This window comes from Malassezia vespertilionis, chromosome 3 (genome assembly GCF_029542925.1).
Source record: "Malassezia vespertilionis chromosome 3, complete sequence".
Taxonomy (NCBI): domain Eukaryota; kingdom Fungi; phylum Basidiomycota; class Malasseziomycetes; order Malasseziales; family Malasseziaceae; genus Malassezia; species Malassezia vespertilionis.
The window spans coordinates 328,939-346,117 of NC_079249.1; the positions used below are offsets into that span (position 1 = coordinate 328,939).

Below are 17,179 nucleotides of genomic sequence, written 5' to 3' on the forward strand. Positions count from 1 at the left end.
ATGGCTGGTATAGTCTATGGCACCTGCAACACATCCCTGCAAGCTTGTGTGAGTTCCGATGCTCCCTTTACACCCGCTGCCTCCCACGCGGCCAATCTCGGCCAATGCTCCTCCCAGAGCCGTTCCGCCTCGGCGCGCTTATTTTCTTTGCACTTCTCCTGTAGCGTTATAGGAAGCTGTACAGTGGTAAGCACATCTCCGCGCCAATCGATCTCTTCCACCTCTTTTGCGCCGGCGCCGAGTGCATCGCTTTGAGCGTGGAGCCGCTCGACCTGCTCCTTGAGTGCTTTGCGCTGCGGCGCTAGGGCAGCAAGTCCCGCACGCATCTTCCCGACAGTATCTGATGCACTCACAAGCTCCTGGTGATGGTTGTATACAAGGCTTTGCCGCTCTGCCTGTAGCTCTCGGATTCCGTCGATTGCATTGATAGTCGTTTGCAGGAGCTTGTCGAGCGACGCGCTTGCAAACAGCTCCTCGACCGGGACAACGTGGGGTACCTGCACTTCTCCTTTCTCCTGTGGTGCATCAGGCGCCTCCTCTTGCCCAATTCCGTAATAATCACGCAAGGAATGCGCTTGACTCGGCGCCGTCATGGTCGGTGCGTGGAAGCGTAAATTTAGTAAGCGTTTCTTGCCCGTGTGCTGCTCCACACCTTCACCATGGCGGTGAAACAGGAGCGCCCCGTAAAGGCGGAAAAAGGGAAGTCTGCTCCCTCGCAGAATTACCGCGATATACCGCTATTCTCCATGGATACGCGCGGCGCAATTACGCATCTTATGAAATTTGCGCACCATAACCGCGTGGACCCAAACAATACGAGCCAATTTGTGCCGCCGGTGAAGCTGAACAGAAAGACGGCATTGCGCGAGAAGCAGCGTGCGGCGCAGCCAGGGGATCCTGTGATAGACAAATGGGGAAAGCCCGTACTGACCACCGAAGGCCGCCCTCTTACATGGCCAGGCACTGCTATGGAACTCGAGGCCGTGCGCCCGTACCTGAGCTTTGATAAGGACGAAGACGGGGACGAGGCTATTGCGCCTGGCTCGGGACATGTACCGCGCGGCCGGCTATTCAAGAAGCGTGTGCGCGAGGTGTTCAAGAGTGCGAACGCTGCGCGGCGCACGAGCAACGAAGAGTTTTACCCATGGGTGCTTGAAGATTTCGAGACGTCGAACGACTGGGAAAGTGCGCGTCTTCCTGCGCCGAATAGCATCGAGGCTCTGGAATCATTGTACCTTTCCGAGCGCGAGCGGCGCGAGCGCCTCGCTGCCGCCGGTGTCGATGATCCTGGTGCGCCGCTCATCAAGACCGAAGCCAAGGCAGAAGAAGGCTCGAGCGCTTCGATGCACGCGCCTTGGATCGGTCAACTGGAGGGTGACTCTGACGAGAACTCCTCTGCACACCATGTCTTGTTTGCTTTCGACGAGCGCAACGCCGGCGGTTTCAAAGTCATCCCCGTCCGACGTCTGTACAAATTTATGCAGTTGCAGAAGCACGCCATCGATGGCGACGAGGTGGAAGAAGAGTTTCAGCGCTACCAGCGCTCCTCGGACATGGAGCGCTGGTCGATGCGGTCCAAGCACCACACAGGCGCGGGCGCACGCAGCGAAGGCAGCGCGCGCAACATCATGCAGCGCCTGCCCTCCCTGAATTTGCCCAACGCCGGTGGCCAAGGCTGGGGCGGTTCGCGCTTGGTGGCTGTGCGAGGCACAGGAGGTGACCAGGAAGGGGAAGATACATTTGCCTCGAGGATACCGAAGCAGGAGACGACTTACGACGAGATCGACTTTGAAGAGTCGTTTGCGGACGACGAGGAGCCGTCTGGCGCGCAGTTGAATGACGACGACCCTGAAGCCAAAGAGCTAGAGGAGCGGCTCAAGCGCGAGATGGTTGCGGACCATATCGACGAGGACAATACGCAGATCAAGCCTGACCCAGACGAAGACGTGGACATGGCGGCGGTCAATCGGCGCTCTGGCGCAGACGACCTGTTCGGCGACACGCTGCAGTACGGCCGGCACGACGATGCTGTGCTTACAGGCACGGGCCGTCAAATGCGCAAGATCATGAAGGCTTTGAGCCAGCGTGACGGCAACGATGTATATGACAGCGACGAAGAGGCCAAGAATCCATACGCAAGCGAGTCTGAGGAAGAGGAGCAGCTGGATGTCCTGCATCCCGAGCGCGCGATTTTGGAGGCACGCGAAGCGCGCGCAAGAGAAGAGAAGCAAGCGCGCGAGTCCACAGACCCACATTCCACGCCCGATATCAGCAGCGTGCGCAGCCAAAGCCCCGAAGGCAGCGGCATGAAGCGCAAGAGCGATGTGCAAAAGCGCGACGTACACGACGCAAACAAACGCGCGAAACTGCACTCACCCAACAGCAGCCGCGGCGGTTCACCGCCGCGCTCGCTGACGCCCCTGGAGACCGAGATTATCGAGCTCATCCGGCAAGGCAAGACGGTCGGTACTGCTGATTTGGTGCAGCACTTTAGGCAGCGGCTTAAGCAGGAGCCCAGCCTGAAGGAGCAGCTGAGTGCAGCGGTGAAGCGGATTGCGTATATGGACAAAAAGAGCAACTCTTTGAAACTAAAGGACGCTACTTACTGACGTCGGAGCCAATTCGCTGCGCGTGGGTCCTTGCGTACCAATGGCAGCACTGCATCCCGTACCATGGCATTGTGCCACTGCAGCCACTGGACCTCGACAGGGGACAGCATCGCAAAATCAATCATCTTGCGCTGGATCGGCACGCGTGTAAGCAATTCAAACTCGTAAAAGCGGCCAAAGTCGCGGTACGTCTCGCACGACTGCACGGCCAAAATAGATTCAATACGGATTCCAAATTGTCCTTCCTCGTAGAATCCCGGCTCGTCACTGAGCGTGATGCCTTCTTGCAGCGGCACGCTGGACTTGGCGGAAAAAGCGCACGGGCCTTCATGTACATTCAAAAAACTACCCACGCCATGGCCGGTGCCGTGCATGTAATTGTACCCATCGCGGAAGAGCGGCGCGCGCGCAAGCATATCGAGCTGCACGCCTGTCGTTCCCTCGGGAAAGCGCGCCGACGCAAGCGCAATATGGCCCTGGAGCACACGGGTAAACGCGCGTTTCTGCTGGGAGGTGGGTGTGCCAAAATGCACCGTGCGCGTCGTATCGATCGTGCCGTCATGGTACTGCGCGCCGGAATCGTTCAGGTACGGGCTCATCCGGTTGATGATCGGCGCACCGTCGCGCGGGGTCTCGTAGTGAGGAAGCGCTGCGTTGGCGCCCGTGGCACTGATCGCATCGTAGGCTTGCATCCCCGCGTAGAGCGGATCCTGGGCACGAATCGTCGCAAATGCGTCGGCGGCTGTGCGCTCGTCGATGTGTTTGCCGTGCACTACTATTTGCTCCTCAAGCCATGCTGCCCAGCGTGCCCAAGCGGCCCCGTCACGGAGGTACGCGTTTCGCATCCCATTGAGCTCGGTGGGATTCTTGCGTGCTTTCGCCATGGCCAGGGGGTTGTCAGGAGGAAGCAGCACAAACGACTGCTCAGCAGCGCGCACAAGCGCGGCAGAAGCCTTCTCGTCAAAGTAAAAGCGCGTGCCTGCACTGGACAGCGCTGCAATCCAGTCGAACACGTCGCCGTAGGCGTGCACGGAAACGGGAATCGCCGCGAGGTACGCACATGTTTCGCCCAACAGCAGCGCTTCATCAACAAACAGTGCGGCTTGGTCGGGTGTTACAATCATGTACGAAGGAAATACGGGGTTGCATGGGACCGATGCGCCGCGTACATTCAAGAGCCAAGCGACTTGGTCCAGGGAGGAGAGCACATATGCGTTGTTTTCTTTTTTTGATTGCATCCATGTGCGCACGTCGCAAATCTTCGACTCGCTGGAAACACCTGCGTACTTCATTTCGTGTACATAGACCGGGGCACGGGAAGGCTTGGGTCGATCCCGCCATACCTGATCGACCAAGTTGGCTGTATAGGTGACGCCACTCCCACACTCTGCCAACATCGACGCTACTTTGGTTGCCAACGTGTATGAAATCACAGTGGCATCCACACCGGCCTGAGCTCCATCCAAGTTGCTTGCAAGCCATGCTGGCCATTCTTGCACGCCCGGCTCACCGACTTTGTGCAGCGTCCAGTGCATGTCCAATTGCTGTGCAGCTTGGATATGGTAGCGACCATCGGTGAACAAGTGCGCAGAGTCGCCGAAAATCACCACAGTTCCGGAGCTGCCCGTAAATCCGGATACATATGCAAGCCGCTGATCGCATTCTGCAGCGTATTCCGAGGCATGAGCGTCTTCGCTCGGTACAATGTACGCTTGCACCCCTGCTTCGTCCATACACGCACGCAGCGCCGCCAATCGCGACGTCGTATCGACAGGTGTATGGCTGGGTTTATCTGCTGCATATGCGTCCAGCAATGTGCGTTTCTCGTCCAGCGCGGGCGCAGCACTTGGCCGCGATGCAAGGCAGCCCATGGTTGCCAGCAAGCCCGATCCAGCCGATCGCTGGTCCAAACGCATTTTCTCCTCCACCATGTCCAATAAAGCGCCGCAGGGCGCACAACCCGACCCTGGGCCTGCACCAAAGCAGACCAAAAGTGTGGATGAGCAGCTTGCTTCATTTGACCATGTCCCATTATTTATGCGCGACCTTCCGAAAGAGAGCGACGATAACTTGATGATCGATGCACTGCAGGCGCTCGCTTTTGAAGGCCATCCTGACGACGCCGCCGAGTCGTTCAAGAAGCAAGGGAACGAGTACTTTACCGCAAAGCGGTACAGTGAAGCGCTTGGATTTTACCGCCAGGCCCTGGACGCCAAGCCAGGAAGCAAGACGCTACTCGAGACAATTTACCTGAACAGCGCCGCGTGCAACTTGGCGTTGCGGAATTATGGGCGCGCTCTGTACGATTCGCGCGACGCGATTGCAACCAACCCCAGCTCTATTAAGGCGCTGTATCGTGCGACAAAAGCGTTCCTTGCTTTAGACCGGATCAAGGACGCACAAGATGCCGTAAAACTCGCACTGGAACGCGACCCGGAGAATGCAGAGCTGGCGAAGCTGGAAAAAGACGTTATAGAGCGGAGCACTCTCCTAGAGCAGCGCGAAACCGAGGCCAAGGAGCGTGCGCGGCGCAAACACCTTGATGAGGAAGCACTGCGCGTGGGATTCCTTGCGCGGGGCCTGTGGGTTGAAAATACGCCAGGGGCTGATAGTCCCAATGTGCCGCACTTTGACCCCGATTACATTTCCCCGAACGCGTCCTCGTCGATTCCTCTACTTGGAGGTAAGGAGGTATGGCGGGCGCCGGATCCCATTCGTACGCCCATCATTTTTCCCCTCGTCCTCGCATATCCCCAACACAATACGTCCGACTTTATCCCAGAGTACCAAGAAGATACGCCGATTGGCATGCACCTAAATATCATGTTTCCACCCGAGTCGCGAGGATCGCTGGCATGGGATCCAAAAGGGGAGTACGTCGCCAAGGACCTATCGGTAATTGCAACCACGCACAAGCGCCGCCTTTTGCGCGTCGGCCACAAACTCTCGCTACGGGAGGCTATGGACCAGGCGGCCAAAGACACCCCTTCAGGAAATTCCGAGCACCGGGACGGAATGCTCCTGCTCAACGGCACCGTTACCCTCTTTGTCTTCCCCAAAGGCCACGAGACGGAGCGGCGCTGGGTCCAGGAATTCAAGCAGGGACATGTAGCGCTTGGGCCATAGATCACGTGAAGTAAAGACGCGTCGTGTTGCATTCTTTTTGCCTCATGACGACACGGGTTGCCTGGGAGAGGCCCGAGATGGGCATGGTCGACTCTGTCAAGGCGGACACGACGCCAGAGATGTCAGAATACATGCACACATACTTTGAGACGAGCTCCGAGAGCTCCGGAGATATGTACGCCTGGCGCGACGAGGAAACCATCGAACGCCTCGAAGAAGAGATCGACGCGTTGAGCTCGGCCGTCGAGGGGATGGAGCAGTATCATATCGTGGACAAGCTGGGTGAGGGAACATTTTCAACCGTGTACAAGGCCATTGACTTGCACCACGACCTGTATAAAAACGACGTATGGGCAAAGAGCAACACGGTTCGGATCTTGCCGCGCTCGCAGGGACGAAAGCACGTTTATGTCGCGCTGAAGCGCATCTACGCAACATCAAGCACTGCGCGTATTCTGAACGAACTCGAGATCATGGAGTCACTGCGTTCGCAGCCGTATATCTCGCATTTGATTACCGCATTTCGCACCGCAGATCAAGTCGTCGCAGTGATGCCATATACCCGCCATACCGAGTTCCGTGACTATTACAGGATAATGCCACTTGCAGACCTCCCCTACTACTTCTACTGCCTTTTCTCTGCATTAGAAGCTACACACAAAATGGGCATTATGCACCGCGACGTGAAGCCAGCCAATTTTTTGTACGATCCACGCACGGGGTACGGCACGCTGTGCGATTTTGGTCTTGCAGAGCGATTTGAACCTTCAGAATGGCGGGGAAAGTGTCACCATACGTGCCCGACAGACGAGCATCCCCACGGGCGACAGTGTATTAACCATGCTACGTACTCGACGCATCTTTTGCCTGGCGGTGCACTCGCACGCGTCGCCAATGACGAAAAGTCGAACGCGGCACTTTATGCGCCCCGACACACTGCCATGGGACCGCCAGACCGCGTTGGGTATTTGCGGAACGATCCACGGCCTGGTGTGCGTGCGAACCGTGCAGGTACGCGCGGCTTTCGTGCGCCCGAAGTCCTGTTCAAGTGTACAGACCAAACGCCCGCGCTGGATATATGGTCGGCAGGAATTATCATGCTTTCTTTCCTTCTGCGTCGATTCCCATTGTTTAATGCGAATGATGATACCGAGGCGTTGTTGGAACTCGCGACTATATTTGGGCAGCGGCGTATGGAGCAGTGTGCGATGTTACACAACCGCACATTTGCAAGCAATCTTCCGACGGTCGACCACGCCGGCAAGCGGATCCCCGAATTGATCCAGCAAATTCGCCCGGCGTTGTTTGAGGTCGAAGAGGGCCATCCCGATCCGGCTGCATACCGACAGCAGGTCCAGCACGTGGTGCACCTGGCAAATGTGTGTCTTTATCTCGACTGCACGCGCCGCTGGACCGCCAAACGCGTGCTGCAGCACGCGTTTTTTCAAAACTTGCAGCCACAGGCGCCCCCGTAATTGTGTAGTCCTCTCACCTCCACTTTTGCACACTTTTTTCATGGCGCACGAGGCAAGGCATCAGGGGTACAGCGTGCCTGTCGCCAGCGGCACGACGCTTGCCGCGACAGCAGATATCCTGCGGTGTTACGAGCAAGCAGTACAGGAGCCCATGGTGGAGTGCGTCAATCTAGATGGCCTTTATACCAGTGCCCAGGCCCCAGCGTCGGATCGCACCGACGCTATCGTTTTGCGCGAAGATTTCTGTTCGACTGCGATCGTTGCAAATACATGGCTTGCGCTGCGCGCAGATAATGTATCACAAGGTGTAGATCTTGATCTAGAAGCGCTACAAGATACGCAGCGAAAGTTGGGTGCACAGCGCGTGACTGTGCTGCAGTCTCCGGCATTTGCGCATAGCGAGCACACACAGATACTCCCGCCGTCCACCAGCAAGCTACCGGAGCAAAACAATGAGCCGAAGGAATACATTTCGACGTGGGCAGAAGGCCAAGCGACGGCCCGGCTCAATCGGCGGCTCGCAAAAAAAAAGACTCGCGCGCTAAAAGGCGTGCAAGAAAAATGTGCCAAGGAGCCGCGCATGACATTACTACACGGAGACGTGCTCTCCCTACCTGTAGCTCCTCTTTCCAATGGAACGTGTGCATTGGAAGCGCCGGACCTAGTTGCCTCGCTCAACTATGCGATGGCGTACTTCCATGACCGCGCAACGCTGCTTGCTTACCTGCGGAGTGTTCTGCGCTCTTTGCGACCGCACACGGGTGTGTTTGTAACAGATATGTTTGGCGGACCGCCTACAGGAGAAGAATACGAAGACCAGGACAATCTCTGGTCGCAATTTTGGGACGAGCCAGGTTTCCTGCGCGTCGAAGCGGACGCAGACCAAGTCGTGCTCGACGCCGACAAACCTGAAACGAGGCGCACACTCAGCGTGCACGGTGATTTGCAGGTATTTCCCGCACCGACCGCTGCGCAGCAAGGAACGCGCGCGGAATGGCCACGCGGTCGCTTGAAACTCGTGCGCACCGGCGAGGAGCATGGCGGATTCGAGTACTGGCGCGAAGATGGGCCGGTCGATTATGCGACTAACCGTTTCCGGATGAGCTTGAGCTTTCGATTCAGTGACCACTCGTGGCTGCGCGATGTTTTCTCCTATGATTTCCGCATTTGGTCGCTCAAGGAGCTGACCGAGGCTATGGAAGAAGCTGGCTTTGCCACCGTCCGCGTCCTTGTGCTTCCACGAAACGACGTCGACAAAATATGGAGTGGGTCAGACTCGGAGAGCGATGCCGACGAGGACGGACTAGGCGCCATAATGCGCCGCACAGAGCGCGAGGAACGCAAGCGCCGCATGTTCCACACGGTTAATCCTGGCGAAAAAGTGTTTAGTTCGCGCTCGTTTGCAACCTATATTGTAGCACGCGTCCCATAGCTACCCGACCATGGATCGTTTTCGGCCACGGAGGCGCACTTCTTCGAGTTTGGAACGTATATGTGGCCATGCTCCTTGCTCGTGCCCTTTGCGTTTTGTAATTTGGGTGGTACGTGCTGCATAGGTATCCAGGATACGCAGAAAAAGGGTGTGTGACTCGGGGTGTGTCGAAATAAATGCCCGTTCCAAGACGTACAAATCAACCGCTTTATCCTCCCAAAATGTAGAAACAGACGCAAGGCCAAAGTCGATGAGGACAATGCTAGTGTCCAGGTCGCGAAGCATCATATTGCTTGTGGTCAAGTCGCCGTGAATTACGTCGGCGCAGTGCATTTCTGCGAGCTGGACTCCAATTTTGTCCATCACTTCTTGTGCACGTTCCTCTGTCAGTGCTGGAGTCGTAGAAAGAAGCGTTATATCCTCACAGTCACTTTCCTCTGGAATACCTCCCAGCAAGCGCCGTACACTCACGCCATGGATCCATTCCATGCCGATGATTCCGCGGGTCTCGTCAACCAGCTCAAGGCGCGGGACGTGCACGCCGCTGCGTGCGCATCGCACAAGTGAGCGAGCCTCAGAAACTGTGCGCGTCGCGGTGATACTTGCCGAGAGCATCGGATGGCGGTATTTTTTGAAGAAGCGGTGCTTGAGCAGAATGGGGTATGCATAATCTTCTTGCTTCGTAGATACAGCGTCGGGAAGCGTGATGCTGGAGGAAATTGTATAAAGCTCAACACGGTACACTTTCGCTTCTGCGCCTTGCTTGATGAGCGGCGCACGCTGGGGATCCTGCAACAGTGCCAACAAAGGCGACGCTACTTCCTCCGCCATGGCCCAGAGCTACTCGCCGCCTCCACATTTTGGCTTTTTTGCGCGCCTCCACGATGCCGCAAAAACGCGCCAAATTTTCAGAGCGCCAGGCGCTGCGCAAATCGATCGGCTTCAACTTGGCGCCCACGGCACAGAAGAAAGGAAAAGGACACGATATCCCACGCAATGCCATGTTCCTTTTCCAACAGCCGCCGTCTAAAGAAGCCAAAGCAGACGACGCCCCCAAACCTACCCCAGCACAACTCACCATTCGGCCCAACGAGCGCATGCGCGACTTTAACCAGCGTGTCGAAAAAGCTTTTTCCAGCGATGTCAATGCATCCATGCGGCGCGGCCTGCGCACCGAGTCGAACCAGCGCAAGCGCGAGCGACGGCGCACGGCTGAAAAAGAAAAGAAACGCGCAGCGAACCCGTACCTTGTCCAGGCACAAGAAGCAGCGCAGGACTGGAAGAAGGCCGATACGAAGAAATCAGTACGTGATGTAGCGCTAGCGCCACCAACATTTACCGCGGTCCCGAAAAACCGCAAGGCGAACACGCCGGCACTGGTCGCGGAGCAAGCCACACGACCCAAACCGTCGCTTGCGCGGCAACGCATTCTGGACGAGGAGCGAGAAAAAGCGATTAGCGAGTACCGCGCACAGAAAAAGCGCAAAGAATTCCATGTAGCCTAGTTCTATAGCTCTACTCATCGCCGTCGGCCATATCCTGTGCATCGGCGTCCTCTGTCGTGTCCTCTTCCTCCTCTTCTTGCTGATCAAAGTCAAACGGCACTTTGAAGAAGCGGAGGACGGGGCGGTTGGGGTCCTTGACAAGAATATACCGCCCAGGCGCAACGTCACGCACCATATCAATCACCGTACGCACGATACCCCAGCCATTTGCGAGGCTGTACGCCATCTGGGCGGCAAGCTCCTTGGGCTTGAACCAGGAGGTGCCCAGGATAACGTGGCGGTAGGGATCCAGCGTGTTGGCGCGCGAGATGTAGCCAAGCTTCATATTGTCCGCACCCGCGAGGATACTCTGGACGGCGAAGCGCGCGAGCTTGAACGAGTTGTTCTTCATCTCGGTCGCCACTACTGCGCCGCGCGACTGGTCCAAACGCAAGCGCCAATCTGGCGCACCGCCAGCGCCGGCCGCACGCGGATCAAACTCGTTGAGCGTGCGGATAGTGATGTACTGCGCGGGCTTGGATTTCGGCGTTGCGCCGGGAACGAATGCATTCAGCTCCGTGCGCACGACAACCTCGACGGGGTCTGCTTCGTCTGTGCTCAAGTTGAAGCGGCGGTAGCGGTAGCCACAGCTTGCGAGCTGTCCGTCGTCGGCAGCGGCTTGGTGGAAGGGGTTGGGGTTTTTGAACGAATGCGTTTTCTTTTCATCGCACACCTGGAACCCAAAGTTTTCGTTGACAAAGGTGGCCTCGAGCGAGAGTGCGCCCGGAGTGTTGATCCGCGCGCGCGTATTCGTCTCTGGATTCGGGCCATTCACCGGATCGTTCAACTCGACCGGCGGCTCGTTTGCATTTTCGTTGACCGTGACAAAGTCAAACGGACCGTTCGGGCGCTTGTCAAAGAAGAGCTTACCGTCCTCTGACTTGGTGATCACGATATCCCAGGGGTAAACGGATCGCGGCGCACACATGAGCAGAGCCAAGATCGAGTCGGTGATAAATACCTTGCTCTTGCTCTCGGCGTCCTCGGCAATTTCCTGGATCACCGGGTCCTCCGAGGTCGTCGCACTGTAGTGCGCACGATCGCGCGGCTGCAGCGGGCGCTCAAAGCGCACACTCACACGGTCATATGCACGATCGTAGGCGTACAATGTACCGTACGAAGCGATCGCCTCTGGCTCGTCGACTTCGAGGCGCAGCTTTTGCAGCCGTGAAAAGTCGAGCTCGGAGAGCTGTTCCCATTCGGGGCCAACAGTAATCGACGCCTCGCGTGCTTTGCGCTGCGTACGCTCCCAGTCGCGATAGCCGCCTTGGCGCCGTGCACCGCGCTGGACATTTGCCATGACCGGCGTGCGGCCGCCGCGCGACGGGCGGCCAGACGGGCCTGCCGGTGCAGGCGCACCACGCACAAATGGCGATGTACGCCCTTGTGCGGCAGCGCCGCCACGACCGCCGCGCAATGCGCCGCTTGCAGTTGGGCGACGCAGCGTGCCCGACTTGGCATTGTCGACCACGCTGAAGCTCGCCTCGTCCTCGGCGTGGAAGTAGGCAAAGGTGTTTGCAGGCGCACTTGTCTGTGCGCCCCATGCAGGCGCACTGCCGCGTGCATTGCGCGTGCTGCGGCCTTGCACAGTGCCGGCAACGCTGCGCTCGTCATTGTTCGCACCGCCGGTATTCCAATCGGCGATGCGCCCAATGCGCTCGCTCTTGGAGAACGGTGCGAAAGGAATCTGCTGGAACTCTTCCGGGATGACAGTGGCGGCGCCAGTGCCTGGCGGCCCCCAAGCGCCGCTGTCGACGCTCCCCTGCGGCAGCTGAAAATGCGCCATGACAAGCAGCAAAAGCAGCGCCGCCCGCGAAGAAATTGTGCACGTGAAATTCCCACGTGCCAGCTTTCCAACCACCATGTTCATGCTCAAGAGCCGTGCGTAAACATTGCGTGCTAACAACAGTATTCGGCAAGATATGGAGTAGGTGCGCGGAACGATCTGACGCCAGGTGACCAGAATAATGTTGAGCTGATCCAGATCCCTACGGGCGCTCTATACCTTGTGCGCCAGGAACAGCCGCAAGGAAATCGCGAATGCGTGTACCATAATGCAGTAGCGACGATACGGCGCACGTCGACGTCGCGCAACTACCAGCTTGTGATATCGCGTGCAGTCTCAGAGGATGATAAAGAAAGGTCTGATGCGGACGACGAAATGGCGTTTTTGATCGACGAGGGACTTCAATTCTACGCGACGGCGCATGAGGATTATCCTGCGTTTATGTGGCGCGACTTTGCCGACGGACTTGCCGACTCGATCGAGTTTATCATGGACCCACGCAAAGTAAACTCGGTTACACGCTCGATCTTTGAAGTCACATTTTTGCAGTGTGCGTGGGAGCGCAAGACGGGGCGGAGCCATGAAGAAGCTACCGACGAGGATCTCGAGCAGCTCAAGTATCATCCCGATGGCAGCACGAAGACCAAACAAGTGCCGGATGCGCCGGATGCGCCGGCCGCTCCCGCTCCCGCTGCCGTTAAGCCCGCCAAGCCGACCGAATCGCTGCAGTCTATCACCGGCACGAGCGATCCGCAGATTGTCCTTACCGCCACGGCCGACCTGTACCTGTACGACCAAGGGAGCGGCCTTTTTATGCGGCAAGAGAAGCACGTCACCGCAAAAGTCGCCGAGGCCGGCCGTTTCCTGTACTGGATGGTCGTCGACGGTGCCGAAGCGCCGTGGCTATCGCAGGCGGTGAGCAGCCGCATGAATATGAACTTTTCGCTGGAAAATTTGTCTTCCGTATGGAACTATTACGACGAGGAGCACCGCGTTTTTTCCTGGCTACTGCGCTTTGCAGACAAAGATAAATACACTGCGTTCCAAGAATCTTTTTCGCGCCTCTTGTGGGAAACGCTGCACGAAGAGTCCTGGAATAAAGCCGCGCCGATCGAGCAGCGGTACGTCCAGCAGGCGTACGAGCAGGACGTGGCAATGACACCAGCCGATGGTGAGGCAGCAGAGCACCGCACGCTGCTCTCTCCGCGGCACACAAGCGCGCTGAGCGACGACGACGACGCAGACGAAGTCGAGGCCGAGCTCGATCCCATGGACGAGGACGACGAGCAGTTTCAAGACGCCGTACCCGAGCCAGCGCCCATCCGCGCACCGAGCGATGGCGAGGTCAATTCGCAGCTTGCGGTCGGCTACAAGTTTGACCGAGCGTTTGTTGTGCGTGGCGACAAGATCGGCGTCTTTCGCCATACGGACGACGACCGCCTCGAATTTGCCAACTCGATCAATAAAATTAGCACGCCCAAAGGGAAGCTGTTCACTCCGTCGCGTGTCATGCTTCACGAGCAGGACTCGGCAATGGTGCTTATGGACCCTAATAACAAGCACGCACTTTACCGCATGGATCTCGAGTACGGCAAGGTCGTCGAGGAGTGGAATGTGAATCCCGACGTGCCGGTGACCAATATTTTGCCCAACACCAAGACGGCGCAAATGTCTGCCGACAAGACACTCATCGGCACGTCGCGCAACGGCATCTTCCGCATCGATCCCCGCATGGAAGGAAACAAGCTCGTAGACTCCCAGTTCAAACTCTACACGACCAAGCACGACTTTAGCGCCGCGGCAACTGACGACAATGGCCGGATTGCTGTGGCAAGCAATAAAGGCGACTTGCGCCTCTTTGACCAGATCGGCAAGAACGCCAAGACGGCGCTGCCGGCGCTGGGCGATCCGATTATCGGCGTCGATGTTTCCTCCGACGGCCGCTGGGTGGTCGCAACGTGCCGCTCCTACCTTTTGCTGATCGATACACTCATCGAGGATGGGCGCTACAAAGGCAGTCTTGGCTTTGACCGCAGCTTCCCTGCCGATGCACGTCCACTCCCACGCAGGCTTCAGCTCCGGCCGCACCATGTTGCGTACATGGAGGAGGAAGTGCATTTTACCCCCGCACACTTTAATGTCGGCTCGAACAAGGAGACGAGTATCGTGACTTCGACGGGCAAGTATGTCGTGTCCTGGTCGTTTGAGCAAGTCAAAGGGGGAAATCCGTTTGCGTACGTCTTGAAACGATTCGAGGGGACTGTTGTGCGCGACGATTATACGTACGGCTCCGACCAGTCGATTGTCGTTGCATTTGAAAACGATGTGCAGCTCGCGCATCGTACACAGCTCCGGAAACCAACACGCGCGTCGCTTGCGCCGGGCACGATCCAGTCGCCAAGTGCGGGAAAGACGACGCGTAGGCAAACGCGAGCGTAGACCGTGTAGAGTAAATCATGTGCGTGTTATGGCCTACATAAAATTGAGCGCGGCAGTGAGTTTGTCCGCTGGATCGTCGTCGAGACGTGCCATTTCAATCTCGGAAAGCAGCTTTTTAATGCCAATGGAGATGCGCCCTTCGAGGCCAGCGCCTGCGAGGAGCTCCATGCAGCGTACATGGGCCTCTTCCGAGCCAAACAACTGCGTCTCGCGCAAAACGTGGTCAATGCTACGCAAAGAGGTGATCGACGGGACGCGTATGTCGGCGAGGAATGCGTCAGACAAGTCCATATCGTTGAGCATCGCTTTGTTCGACGTGGTGGCAAGAACCAAGAGGCGCCTGTCTTTGGGCGGCGCTTTGCCAAGCAGCACAGCAAGCGTCTGTAGCACAGGGTTGGAAAAGCGCGGGCCGATCGGGACCCACTCGACTATCTTTTCGATGCTGTCCACCACAATAATGCTCAGCGGACTCTTGTATGCGTCGTTGAATACGCGATTCAAGTAGGAAATCTTGGCCAGTTCGTTCATGCCGACCATATTCTCCGGCGCAATAAGCTTGATAAACGGGAAGTCGGACGCAAGCGCAATCGTCGCGGCAAGTGCCGTTTTGCCCGAGCCTGACGGTCCGTGCAAGAGTGCAGTGACAAGCGAGGTACGGGCGCTGGTGCGAACCTGCTCGACACGCAACTGGCCGTCGCGGAGGATGTTGTCAATATGCGGTGCAAAGTGCATCACGCCGTTTGGCACCACTTGCTGCAGCTCCTCTTCCGCGACGCCAAACGCAGGCTTGACTTCGTCGAGCGCGCACAGGAAATCCTCGAGCTTGACGCGCATGTTTTCTACATCGTCCCCAATGCCCGCCATGGTGCCCACTTTGACGTGCCTGTTGAACGCAAAACTCGTCGCGCTCTTCACCAGCCCCGCGATCTCGGCGCCGGAAAAGTTTTTCGTGAGCGCTGCAAGCTCTGACAAGTTTACGTCTGCATCCATGATGCTGTTCTCGCGCATCTTGGCAGTCTGGATATTGATAATCTGCAAGCGGCCGTGCTCGTCGGGGAGATTGATTTCCATGTGTACTTCGAGACGGCCGGGACGCAGTAAAGCCTCGTCGATCATGTCGAGCCGGTTGGTCATGCCAATGATCAGGATATTGTTCAGCTGGTCCACACCATCCATCTTCGAGAGCAGCTGGTTCACTACCGAGTCGCCGACGCCTGTGCCGCCGCCCGTCGTACCACGCTGCCTGCAGACCGCGTCGAGCTCGTCGAAAATGATAATGTGCAGATCCGAGTCGTCGCCTTTGGCCTTGGCGTCCGCCTCTGCGTCTTGGAACAGCTTTCGCACGTTTTCCTCCGACGCACCGACGTACTTGCTCAAAATTTCAGGGCCGTTGACGACTTTTGGCTCGCGTGCGTTCAGCATCTTGCCAATTTGGCGCGCCATGAGCGTCTTACCCGTACCGGGAGGACCGTAAAGCATCAGACCTTTCACGTGCTGGATGCCCAGCTTCTCGACGAGTTCGGGGGGAAAAATGCGCGAGGCAAACGCACGCCGGAAAATCGCACTAAATTCGGTGTCCAGACCACCGATTCCCATGTCCTCAAACTTGAAATTTGGCTGAAGAATCGCATTTGGGCGCGCGCGTTTTCTGCTCCCCTTGATCTGCAGCGGCGAGTTGGGGGCCTGGAAAAATGTGATCTGGCTCTGGGGCATCACGATGCCGGCCACAGCGCTTGGTGTGCCGTCCGCGGAGCTCAGGCCGCGGATCGTCGCGCGCAAATTGTGCCCTTGGAACTCGAACACAAGAACTTGGCCGATAGAAAACAGATAGCTTTCAAACACGCGCTGGAAAATAGACTGCATTTGCTCCGCATCAAACACTTGGGCGACGGCCATGCTGCGACTCAAAAAGTCGAGCTCGACATCGACGCTGCCTAGGTAAAGTGCAGACCCGTACACTTTTGGGTCAAACACCTCTACAGTGACATCCTGGCCATCGGAGCTGAGCGCGGCCCACTGCCGCTGCAGGAGCGCCGTACCAACCGAGCCGCGCGGCACAGTATTGGTCGTGTCGGCGCGCGCAGTGAACGTGAACCTGCCATTGATGGTGACATACCGCGTGTTGCCCCAGTCCTGTGGATTGAGGATAACGCAATTCGTCGTATTCAGCGCCTGGGGCGATTTTACGACGCGAAATATGTGCGGCTGTCTCGTCTGGGCAGATTGCGGCGCTTGCGGGAGCTCGCCGGCTGCCTGCACGGGCTTGCGCGACATGCCCCGCGCCGGTAAAGGCGGCTGGTTGGCTGCGCCACCGTACAGACTGTTTACATCCGTCCTGCCCGCAGGCGTTGCGCTGCTTCGGAAGAAGCCCGCCATGATGGGAGCCAACCGTGCGGCGTGACGCTGCGCCTGTGCGTGGCGCTGACTAAACACACGTGCATCGCGGGACCCCTACCGGACAGTGTCTCGAGCAACGCCGTTGCTTGACATTGCCAGTGCTCGTATGCATTGCGTAGTGCCTCGAGTCGCGCTTCAGAGACGGGGTGTGTACAGCGTACACGGAGCGGGACTCTACACGTGCTCTCTTTTTGTCCCGGCTGCATATCGTGCGCCGTATCTTGCAGCTGATCGAGCCCTTTCCACGCAGCATCGCGGAAGGATCCAGAGCCGCCCCGGAGAGAGCCGTGTCCCACACACACACGCGACCAATACTGCGTATCACCGCCAGCGGCGGTCAGAGTGGGTTATTGTCGGCGTTGCAGGCTCCG

At 57.6% G+C, this 17,179-nt stretch overlaps 11 protein-coding genes across 11 annotated transcripts; 6 read left to right on the forward strand and 5 right to left on the reverse strand.

The window, feature by feature from the left end:
• Window positions 1-14: 14 nt before the first annotated feature.
• MVES1_001639 (uncharacterized protein) lies at window positions 15-593 on the reverse strand (the record flags this gene model as incomplete). Its single annotated transcript, XM_056206480.1, has 1 exon — window positions 15-593. One exon carries the CDS (start codon window positions 591-593, stop codon window positions 15-17), a length of 579 nt encoding a protein of 192 aa, XP_056062455.1.
• A 66-nt stretch (window positions 594-659) lies between these two features.
• TFG1 (transcription factor IIF subunit tfg1) lies at window positions 660-2,586 on the forward strand (the record flags this gene model as incomplete). Its single annotated transcript, XM_056206481.1, is given in 2 exon segments — window positions 660-2,557; window positions 2,574-2,586. The coding sequence occupies 2 exon segments, from the start codon at window positions 660-662 to the stop codon at window positions 2,584-2,586; spliced, it is 1,911 nt and encodes a 636-aa protein (XP_056062456.1).
• A 16-nt stretch (window positions 2,587-2,602) lies between these two features.
• MVES1_001641 (Xaa-Pro aminopeptidase) lies at window positions 2,603-4,480 on the reverse strand (the record flags this gene model as incomplete). Its single annotated transcript, XM_056206482.1, has 1 exon — window positions 2,603-4,480. One exon carries the CDS (start codon window positions 4,478-4,480, stop codon window positions 2,603-2,605), a length of 1,878 nt encoding a protein of 625 aa, XP_056062457.1.
• A 58-nt stretch (window positions 4,481-4,538) lies between these two features.
• Window positions 4,539-5,735, forward strand: CNS1 (HSP70/90 co-chaperone; the record flags this gene model as incomplete). Its single annotated transcript, XM_056206483.1, has 1 exon — window positions 4,539-5,735. One exon carries the CDS (start codon window positions 4,539-4,541, stop codon window positions 5,733-5,735), a length of 1,197 nt encoding a protein of 398 aa, XP_056062458.1.
• Window positions 5,736-5,779: 44 nt separating this feature from the next.
• CDC7 (non-specific serine/threonine protein kinase) lies at window positions 5,780-7,210 on the forward strand (the record flags this gene model as incomplete). Its single annotated transcript, XM_056206484.1, has 1 exon — window positions 5,780-7,210. The coding sequence occupies one exon, from the start codon at window positions 5,780-5,782 to the stop codon at window positions 7,208-7,210; it is 1,431 nt and encodes a 476-aa protein (XP_056062459.1).
• A 40-nt stretch (window positions 7,211-7,250) lies between these two features.
• On the forward strand, window positions 7,251-8,642 carry MVES1_001644 (uncharacterized protein; the record flags this gene model as incomplete). Its single annotated transcript, XM_056206485.1, has 1 exon — window positions 7,251-8,642. One exon carries the CDS (start codon window positions 7,251-7,253, stop codon window positions 8,640-8,642), a length of 1,392 nt encoding a protein of 463 aa, XP_056062460.1.
• Window positions 8,643-9,473, reverse strand: MVES1_001645 (uncharacterized protein; the record flags this gene model as incomplete). Its single annotated transcript, XM_056206486.1, has 1 exon — window positions 8,643-9,473. One exon carries the CDS (start codon window positions 9,471-9,473, stop codon window positions 8,643-8,645), a length of 831 nt encoding a protein of 276 aa, XP_056062461.1.
• A 53-nt stretch (window positions 9,474-9,526) lies between these two features.
• Window positions 9,527-10,147, forward strand: MVES1_001646 (uncharacterized protein; the record flags this gene model as incomplete). Its single annotated transcript, XM_056206487.1, has 1 exon — window positions 9,527-10,147. One exon carries the CDS (start codon window positions 9,527-9,529, stop codon window positions 10,145-10,147), a length of 621 nt encoding a protein of 206 aa, XP_056062462.1.
• A 10-nt stretch (window positions 10,148-10,157) lies between these two features.
• On the reverse strand, window positions 10,158-11,972 carry MVES1_001647 (uncharacterized protein; the record flags this gene model as incomplete). The annotated part of the gene is made up of 1 exon (XM_056206488.1): window positions 10,158-11,972. The coding sequence occupies one exon, from the start codon at window positions 11,970-11,972 to the stop codon at window positions 10,158-10,160; it is 1,815 nt and encodes a 604-aa protein (XP_056062463.1).
• A 76-nt stretch (window positions 11,973-12,048) lies between these two features.
• On the forward strand, window positions 12,049-14,411 carry vid27 (tRNA (guanine(9)-N(1))-methyltransferase; the record flags this gene model as incomplete). Its single annotated transcript, XM_056206489.1, has 2 exons — window positions 12,049-12,067; window positions 12,142-14,411. The coding sequence occupies 2 exons, from the start codon at window positions 12,049-12,051 to the stop codon at window positions 14,409-14,411; spliced, it is 2,289 nt and encodes a 762-aa protein (XP_056062464.1).
• A 33-nt stretch (window positions 14,412-14,444) lies between these two features.
• Window positions 14,445-16,787, reverse strand: SEC18 (vesicle-fusing ATPase; the record flags this gene model as incomplete). Its single annotated transcript, XM_056206490.1, has 1 exon — window positions 14,445-16,787. The coding sequence occupies one exon, from the start codon at window positions 16,785-16,787 to the stop codon at window positions 14,445-14,447; it is 2,343 nt and encodes a 780-aa protein (XP_056062465.1).
• Window positions 16,788-17,179: the final 392 nt, after the last annotated feature.